Genomic DNA, 10498 nt, shown 5'->3' on the forward strand with positions numbered 1-10498 from the left:
TATACTCATCAGATCATTGAGTCAAAAAAGAAATTTATTTCATGCTCCCAAATAAAACAAATCTAAGATAAATGCCCTAGAGTTGGCTCTAGGAACAACTTCAATCTTGAAGCAATATTGACTTATACAAATATAGAGTTGCTTTTTGAATCACTTTTAATGTGAGGAATACATACATTTTTAATGTCATTTAAAGTCTTGTTCAGAGAAAAATGGTAACAATGTTTGTTTTGCCTTTTCTGAGTCAATTTGTGAAATCATTTAATGAATTAGCTGAGATTTAGTAAGAAAAATAATTGCTCAGTTCTTTCTACTCAACAGAAATACAAGAGTACCTTCTTTTCAGGTAGTGAGTTGAATGGACAAAATCACAGTGCCATTTCCTGCTTCACACTGTGCCCATTGAGTAACGCAGAATTGGTCACCACATTCTTAGCATTGCTTTTCAGGGAAGTCATGCGCACTGCAGAGGAGCTGAGTAGGTAGCTGGTGGATCTCTCTCCATAGGACTTCCTTCCACAACAGAGCTGACTATTGAAATGTCTCCTGAAGCTTTCACTGAGCAGATAAAGAGCAAATGGATTGAGACAGGAATTGCAGAAGCTCAGAACCCGGGCAACCAAGGTGACAATCATGTGCCCTAGAGATGGGTCAATCTGGTTATAGTTGAAAGACCTGTACATGTAAAGGATGTGATTTGGAAACCAACAGAAGATGAAGCAGCCCACAAAGACCAGCACGATTTTGGCCAGGCGTTTCCGTGTTTCCATCTGCAAATATAAGGAAACAGTGCCTCTGATTAAAAGGAAAATGGAGGCAGCCACATTCTAAAACATACTGTGGTTCGAAAGATGTAAAACTCAGCATAGCATGCAAATGCATCCAAAAGCACAACAAGGATTTTCCTTGCCAAGATAATGACTTTACCAATTTGATGCAGCCTATTTTGGTCATTACACTATTTTCACTTTAAAATGTTTGACAATTTATAAAAGGCTATGTTCATGTTAAAACTGTGATCTTAAAAATTTCTTATTTTTAACTTTTCCTTTTCCTTTTCCTTAAAGCTTTATCATGATCACTATAAACGTAAATCTATTTGTATTAAAACCACAGAATAAATTCAAGCTTAAAAAATTTTAAATCAGAGTATTTTAAATAAGAAAAGTTGATCTATTGAAATAGGGTATGACTTTTTAAAAATCTATCCACACACACACAGAAAAAAAAAAAACAACTTGAGATTTAATTTAAACTCCAGCCTCTCATAAATCAAAAGCATCTGACATAACTATCATTTCTATAAACATTATTATGTTAGACCACGTACTCTTAAAATAAAAATTGTCTTTTCATAAAATTCACCTAGTATGTTTAGTGTTTTACAGGAAGGTCTTCAGGAATGTGATAAATAGACAAAATTCAAATATGAGACAGTAATCTTTTTAAATCTAAAAATCATTTTCTAACATCTAGAGCCCCAAGTTTAGCTCATATTTGTCTAATTTGTTTGAATATTTATACAAAGCAACATGAAAGTGAAGACATTTAAAAAAAAGTGAAGACATAATTTACCAAGATATTTATAGTAGACATATTTTCTGAGCTAAAACTATTGGTAATTGACTAGAAAATGCAGAGAAGTCTGGAAAGGTTTAGGATTAAAACAGGTCTGACACTGGGGAGTAAGTAGTGGTGAATGATAAACAAAAGTCTAAGTGAAAAGGAGTCTAGATCAGGAGGCAGAATGTGGTGCTCTAGATGTAGGCCAGTAGCATCAATTAGACAACTTGGATGAATTAGGGAAGTGGATGTAAAGCTTGCATTATTAAGCATGGGCCTCCATAGAAGGTTGAGCCTAGGTGCCAGAATTTCACTGCAGTATACATTTATTTGCTATTTATTTCTTGGAAAAACTATAAAGTTGAATTAGACCAAGTCTGACGTCAGCACCAGCCTGCCTTCTGCTCCCTTTCACTCCTGTCTTGAGGCCCTCTGTTCCCAGTCTCCTGCTTTGGAATTCTAACCAAACCTCACCCCCAGTCCCCGGGTAGTGTCCTAGTCCTTTTCTGATGTAACCTTCCCTCAGACTTTCTGTCATCCCTTGTGGGCTAATGGGAAAAGAAACAATAATTGAATAAATGTACACTCAAAATGTGACTCAGATGGTAAAGAACCTGCCTGCAATGCAGAAGACCTGGGTTTGATCCCTGTGTCAGGAAGATCCCCTGGAGAAGGGGGTCTTCCCAACCTAGTCCATAGGGTCGCAAATAAACACAACTGAAGTGACTTAGCACATACACAAACTTAAAATGTGAAATGTTTTTCTGGTTTGTTATGTGTTTCTTTGCATAAACATTTGCACATAAAGAAAAGCCACCAGAGACATTCTTACAGGCATGTTCAGGTGTCAGATAAATTGGAGCTCAGTGGACTTTTAGAGCTAAGACATGACCACAAAACAGAGACCCCTGTCTCCAACATCCCTTCTAGTCCAGGCTACTGCATGCCCCAGTGTCCTCTGACTGTTCTAATCAATCCTGGTATTGAAAGCCAATGAACTAGAACTCAAAATAGCACTGACTGCTTCTCACCAGCATGCCCTCAACATACTCACCTACAGAACTTACCTGTTTTTTGGTATGTTCATTGTATTCTCCTGGAAGATTATGTGCACTTTTAATTAAGGTCTTTGCAATGTGATAATAATAAACGCTAATGATAACAAGTGGTATGAGGAAGTAGACCAAGAAGATGAGCACTGAATGAATCTTTGGATGTAGTTCATCTGTCTGAGGGTAGGGTATACACGCCGTGAAGCTGCCATTATCCAAGCTGCCAATGCGTGCCACTTGGGAAAATATGGCTTCGGGAATAGCCAACAGGACGGAGACCACCCATATGCCCATGGCCTTCACGCAGGTCCACAGCACTGCCCCTGATGTCTGGATATCCATGGGGTTTACAATGGCTCTGTACCTGGGCAGACAGCACATCTCAAATTACTCTCTTAAGAAAGAAAAATTAAAAAGAGAAAGGAAAAGAGAGAGAGATTTTACTAAGATGCCAACCTGTTTACCATAGCCAAGACACGGAAGCAACCTAGATGTCCATCAGCAGAGGAATGGATAAAGAAGATGTGGTACAGATACACAATGGAATACTATGCAGCCATTAAAAAGGGTGAAATAATGTCACTTGCAGCAACATGGATGGATCTAGAGATTGTCACACTGAGTTAACAAAGTCAGACAGAGAAGGAGAAATATATGGCCTCCCTTTTATAAAGAATCTTTAAAAAAAATAGTACAAATAAACTTATTTATAAAACAGAAACAGACTCATAGAGAATGAACTTGTGGTTGCCAGGGGTAAGGATGGGAGGAAGGATAGGAATTGACATGTACACACCGCTATATTTTAAATGGATAACCACCAAGGACCAACTGTATAGCACAGGGGACTCTACTCAATGTTATGCAGTAGCCTGGATGGGAGGGGAGTTTGGGGGAGAATGGATACATGTATGTGTATGGCTGAGTCCTTTTGCTGTTCACTTGAAACTATCACAACATTGTTAATTGGCTATACTTCAATGTAAAATAAATTTTATTTTTTTAAAAAGAGAGAGGTGCCCATACCCCATTATTCCCAAGCTGTTATGTAGTGTGTGGAATAACTAAGAACTCTGGTGTCTCTCTGTACACAAGTTATTCCACTGCTTATGAGCACAGAAAAGATGAGAAAAATATTTTAAATTGTCATTTCCCAAACTGCAGTAATTTGCTTACATCCTTCACAAGTATTTTCTCCATGTACACATATTAAAAGTATTATCATATATTAAATAATTCTAATTAAATACTTTTATTTCCAATTACTCCTGCAATTACCATAACATATAATCATAAAATATAAAATGTTCACAATATAGTAATATTAAAATTTACCTGAATACTTTTCTAGAGCTTCTGAGGTTGGGTCTCCTACCTTTTTTTTCCCCTAAGGACATTGAGAAATCTTAGAGAAGAATCTAGAATGGGATTTTTCCCCCTAATTTAGCCATAAGGACAGAAGGAACTGGAAATGGAATAACATTCTGTCTTTATAGCTCAAATTTCTTTAATGTCAAGACATCATGAAGTCTTCTCCCACCTAACACCACCATAGTGGTAAGTGAACCACACTCTAGGACACAATAGCTTAAACAATCCAAGCCCTCTATACCTCATTCAATTACACGTGACTATTAAGTAAATTAATAATAATGCAAACAGAACAAAATCATATGTAAATCTCAAATTACTTATATCTATCTTTAAAAGTATTTCAGGTTACCCATATACCTAGGAGGTTAACAAGATACAGGAAAAAGTGATTTTAGTCAAACAAATTAGCACTGTTATTTCATCTCTGATATTCTTTAAAATATCACTTAAGATCTTTTTCTTCATCTGTAAGGTGGGGATAAAGACATCTCCCTCAAAGTTCTGTGATTAGAAAAACTGTACAGAGCACCTATTCCAATGCCTGGCACCTAGCAGTTAGTTACCATGATCCTGTGCCTTCTCTTTATTTATGTTTGAGTTAGTCTGATATTTCAAAAATTCAGAATATTTTAAGCTACAAAACAAGCAGATAAAGCCTCCCTCTGAGGTTCTGTAAAAATTCATTCCATTGCCCATAAGAGAGGAGCAGCTCCCAACCTCAATAAAATAATCTTTCTCCTTCCTGACTTGCACCAGATGTCATTCCCAGACCCTCAACAAGAAAATGGCAGTTCACATTTTCATCTAGAGGGTCTTCCCAAGAAATATACAAAAATGAAAGCAAAGCAACAACAAGCAGCTTCAACTCCAAATTTAATGAAGTTGCAAACACGATACAGACTTTGCACATGGCAGAACTCAACAGGCATGAGCTTCTTCTTCCCATTCTGATTAACTGAATGTTCTTCCAAAACTGAAAGAATTACAATCAGTAACTAGAATGAGCTAATGTATCTGCTTTTCTAAACTTTATCAGATGAATATATTCAAATAGGTTGGTTTGTTTTTCAAGTCAGAGAGCACTGAGAGTGCTACAAAGAAAAGTAGAAATCGCTCATTCCATCTCTGGTCCCACTCCCGAGTTAAAACAAATTTCAAATCATTACCTCCTTATGTCCAAGAAAGGTACTTCTGTCATTGTCTCTTGAATTAAATATTAGACATTAGCTCTTGACATCCTGTGATGATATTTAAAGATTTTATTTCTTTACCACCTTTATTCTTCTCATTCTTAACTTCTTGATTTAGTAAGATATATTATATTTTTTACAAGATAGTCACTTCAGTATTATTATGGTTAAACAAACATTGTTCATTGCAGAGTTAAGTAATATATCATGATGATTTTTTAAACTTAACTTTTCTGTCTGTCATTAAATAGGAAAAGCCAATAAGAATTTCCTATACCAGGGAAAGTAATAATGCATCTTAATGGTGAAGAGTCCAGGTTTTGAATTGGGTTCAGATAATGGTTCCCTCACTGTGAGATCACGGAAATGTTGCTTAATTTCAAGTCTTAACTTTCTTCACTTTAAAATGGTAATAATTACAGTGCCTATTTCATAGTGTAGTGAGGATAAGAAACACACAAAAAAAGTTAGCACAGTGCTAAGGGCAATTAATCTTACACTTATCTCCAAATCCATAAGAAATTAAAATGTTCAGTGAGATGAAGTATGAGGAGGTTAATTACTAATCAACACTTGATTACTATGTTCTGGAAGAAAAATAGAAGTGTAAACAACATATAACAAAACATTTCCAAACCATTTGAAGTGCATATTGGAATGTACTGTGTAATTTCACCATTAGTAATTCCAGTTCCTTGATTTAAATTTTCAAAATGCACACAAAATTTCAAAATGCAAGAGTAGGCTCTGGACCACACAGAAGAGGCAACCAACTTTATGACTGTTATTAAAGTACCCATGCTATGTTTATAAAGTATGTGATACACATAAACTGAAAAAAGTCAGTAAATATATAAAGAATAGCATTTTCTCTGTCCTTTGTCAGAGCCAATTTACCAATCTCCAAGACAATAGATTGAGAAAAGTAGTATGAAATAAATTCAAGCCCTAGGTCTTGCTACTGATATCACTTTTAAAAATGAAAGCATAAAGAGAGTGACCATTATGATAGCTCTTAAGTTTTATTCTAATCCCTAAGTAGATTTTTTTAACATTCTAATTAAAATGGGTTCCACGAAGAAGGGCAACTAAACTAAAAAGTCACATTTTGCTTCTGATATACAAAAAAAAGTGTTTTAAAAGATAATACTGAATAGAAATGGTCATAGAAACAAAATGAGATGCATAACTTACTCAAAGTCACCCATCTTTATAGGAATGTGGTTTTAGAAAGACTACATTACACAAACTAAAAGGTCGATAGTATTTGGTATAAAAGACAATGGCTCTCAACTTTCTATTGAATATTGTCTCTTCACCAATGAAGAGTAACTTCTCAATGCCAAAGTGATGTAAGGGTCTTATTACAAATGCCAGGAAATTTAGATGGACTCATTTTTCATTAATAATTTAATATGTAAATTAAAGAGAAGTATCATGAACACCACCTTAATCATTCAAGTTAAACTGTTTATCTAAGCAGTTTAAGTCAACAACCCACTCCTAAGGAAATTAGACCAGGGTTCCATGAATGATGTTTAATTACACATTTCTCCCCACACCCATCCAGATATGCCTTCTGCTTAAATTCCCCATTCATGAGTGTCAAGAGTCTGGGATAGGGTACTAGACCAGGAGTCAGCAGGACTGGATTCTTCTCCCAGATCTGCCTGGCTTCAACATCCTCATCTGAAAAATAACACAGTTGAACTAGTTGATCCATAAGGTAGAGTAATAGACATTTCCCACTCTTGAAATATATGGAAGGAAGATTTGATATCAAAGATGTATTTTTCAGCACTGTTTTAAGATAATAAAACTTAGTATCTTACCTGTTGGTAGGGGGAAAAAATCATATCACTGGACTTCAGGTAATAAAACTATAAGAATGTATAAAGTCATGTCTGAAGAATGTGTGCTATTCTAGATGTTTTTGCTTCAAATAAATAGCAGCATTTAGTTAGTGAAATAATTCTTCTCCTTATTTGGAAAAAAAAAATCAAAGTCAAACACTTTCCTAGTATTAAGGCAGAAAGTGTTACCTATCAGGTTATTAAACTACTGAGTAAGGAAAGTGAACCTCTAAGTTTCTAGGGACACACCAAAAGCTTCTACGAGATTGTCGCACATCTATTCTATAGCTTTTCTATGAAATGGATAATGAAGATCCCTACAGTGTGCGTGACGAAATGGACATGAGTTTGAGCAAACTGAGGGAGATAGTGAAGGACAGGGAAGCCTGGCGGTGCTGCAGTTCATTGGGTCGCAAAGACTCGCACACGACTTAGCGGCCGAACAAAGCGTGTGGAGGGCAAGGGAAAGGCTAGGCTGTGCAATTTCAAACTAATGCAAATACTTTTAAAATAATGATTTTCTTATTTTTTCCCCAAACTTCGCATCTCTGTCCATTTGAAGTCCTTTTACTCTAATTCTCCGATAGGGTCTCTCTCCTCCTCTCCCCGCCTCCTCCTCCCTGCCCTTCGCTTACCCCGCCTTGCCCAGGTACCCTTCCGCCCCTCTCCACGGCCGCGGCCTCTGCCCTTACCTGTCGGCGCTGAGGGCAGTGAGAGTGAAGACGGACACCCCCACGGAGGTGAGCTGGATCACCGGGATGAGTTTGCAGCCCACCTTCCCGAACACCCACTCGTCGAAGAAGTAGCGCGAGGCGTCCACCGGGACGCAGGTGAGCAACAGCAGCACGTCCCCAGCGGCCAGGTTAGAGATGAAGATGTTGGGGACGCTCCGCATGGCGCTGTTGGTGATGAAGATCTTCACCAGCATGATGTTGCCCAGCAAGCCCACGGTGATGATGAGCAGGTAGACGGACGGGATCACACAACGGATCACCAAGTCCGCAGTGCTCCCGTCCCGGGCGGGTAGGAAATCCCTTTCCGACATGCCGGGAACGAAACCGCTCCGATTCCCGCCCGCGGGCTGGGAGAGGTTGGAAAGAGACTCGGGTGGCATGGTCTGTTTTCCAGGAGAGTTCGCTGGAGTTTCCGTGCGGCCAGGTGCCCAGAAGAGTGCAACTCACTCTTAGGCTGAATGGATTTCCCTTTCGCCAGGACAAGCTTCCCGCCCGCGAGGATCGGGTCACACCGCCTGGTCCCCAGGAAGACCCGGCGGGTGAGAAGTGTCCGCGCGCTCCAGCCCTTCACTTTTAGAAGGGGCGCGTTGGCTCCTGCTGGCTCCGAATTAAAAAAAAAAAAAAAAAAAAAAAGCAAAGCAGTTGAGTCTTTGTTCCAGTCCTCAGTGGATTGTCCTCGCTTCTAGCTAGCGGAGAATAACCCTTTTGTGAATAAAGAGTTATCGCTCTGGAATTAATTAAAGTACCTGTCAGACTTTCCGCGGGGAAGGCAGGAAGTCATCCTGTCGCTGTCCAGCCGCTGAAACGCTAGGAACTAGCAGTGGGGCGGCTGGCACTTTGCTGGTCCCACAGCTTTGCTCTTGTTCCCGCAGTTCCTGCAGTGTTGTGTGGGATTGGAGGGGCTCCGAGTCCTTTCTCTCGCGGGGCCTCCCCCTATAGATCCATCCTTACCCGCCTCCAAGCGGGAAGCGCCCCAGACAGAAGTGTGTGAACCTCTGAAGCTTTGGGGGCTGAGCTGGTGAGTCCCTGATCCTCTCACACGGAATTTAGGAAAGAAAAGGAGTGACAAAGAAGGAAGTAAATGAATGGTATTCCCTCACTACTTTTCTGCCTTGATCCACTTTTCTCACTCCAAAGATAGAAACTCTTTCCTATAGTCAGTATATTGTTTTTTGAACTTACATTTCATTGAAATAAAGCATGTATAAGGTACACAATTCTTAAATGTACAGATCAGATATACACCATTCAGAACCTACAATCTAACTATTATCCCCCAATGTAACCACTGTTTGTTCTGCCTTTTATCATCTGAAACAAGTTTACCTACTTTTGAGCATCATATAAGTGGAATTATATAGTGTCTAACCATGTGTTAAACACTTCTTTGGGCTTCCCTGGTAGCTCAGCTGGTAAAGAACCTGCCTGCAATGCAGGAGATCCCAGTTTGATTCCTAGGTTGGGAAGATCCCCTGGAGAAGTGATAGGCTACCCCCTCCAGTCTTCTTGGGCTTCCCTAGTGGCTCAGATAGTAAAGAATCTGCTTGTAATGCTGGAGGCCTGGGTTCGATCCCTGGGGAGGGAAGATGCCCTAGAGGAGGGCATGGCAACCCACTCCAGTATTCTTGCCTGGAGAATTCCATGGACAGAGGACACTGGCAGCCTCCTCTGGGGTCACAGGAGTCCACGGGGTCCCAGGGTCAGACACAACTGAGTGACCTTCACTTACTTACTTTGGGCCAGCTTATTTTACTCAACATTATATCTGTGAGGTCCACCCATGCTTTTGTGTACTAATATTCTAGTATAAATATACCATTGTTTGGATATCCCTTCTAATGTTGTTTGACGTTTGGATTCTTTCTAGCTTTAGCTAACTTGAATAATGTTTCTGAAAATATTCTTGTGCCTGTTTTCCGGTGCACATTTGAGCTCCAGATGTGGACTTGCTAGGTCACAGTGATTAAGAATGTTCAACTTGAGCAGAAATTAACAATTTTTCAAAGTGAATTCCAAGGTTTTCTTCTTTTGCATGTCTATGACTGAGCAATTTCACCCCATGTATATACTCAATATATATCTGATACTGATACAGTGTTTTAAATAGGATGTCACTAAGAGCAAAATAACTTTCCAAATTCACACCATTTGAGTTTAATGTAAACCTCTCAGAAGTGGCACAGTTCTGAAGTTAACTAAATAACACTTTTCACATTAGGAAATAAACATTTGGCTAGTTCTTGATTAAAGGATAAAATTATATGATAACAAGAAAATTGGTCAAGGACTGCCTATAATGATCTAATCATAAACTGATGAAATGTGCCAAGCCATTTGTAAAATTTAAGTAATTTTTTCAGATATTACTGACCAAGAATAGCATTTAATTATCATAGTTTAATTAGACAAGGTAAACATTTGCATAATAATCAATTTTATGTTTTTATAACTCAGTTATAAGTCCTAATTATACTCTTCTTGGATTTCATTACTTAAAACAGTCTGTTATTGAAGTTAGCTAAATAGAATGTTTATATAATACATTTGAGTATGTGTTAATGAACTTTATATGTCATAGATAGCAAAGCAATTGATATTACATGTAAGTTGAAAATGTCTCTAGGAATTTTATCTTGTTATTTAAGTTGTTACTTAGCATCCAATCTCATTGTGCAAAATAAGTTAACTAAAACCAGTCGTCTAAACTCTGAAATCTCTTAGCCTTTCAAATT

General features: G+C 38.4%; 1 protein-coding gene across 1 annotated transcript; it reads right to left on the bottom strand.

The window, feature by feature from the left end:
• Nucleotides 1-368: 368 nt before the first annotated feature.
• Nucleotides 369-8146, bottom strand: NMBR (neuromedin B receptor). Its single transcript, XM_061130141.1, has 3 exons — nt 7725-8146; nt 2631-2979; nt 369-770 (listed from the first exon to the last, which is right to left on the bottom strand). The coding sequence occupies exons 1-3, from the start codon at nt 8144-8146 to the stop codon at nt 369-371; spliced, it is 1173 nt and encodes a 390-aa protein (XP_060986124.1).
• Nucleotides 8147-10498: the final 2352 nt, after the last annotated feature.

The sequence above is a fragment of the Dama dama genome, chromosome 26, assembly GCF_033118175.1.
Source record: "Dama dama isolate Ldn47 chromosome 26, ASM3311817v1, whole genome shotgun sequence".
NCBI classification, from domain to species: Eukaryota; Metazoa; Chordata; class Mammalia; order Artiodactyla; family Cervidae; genus Dama; species Dama dama.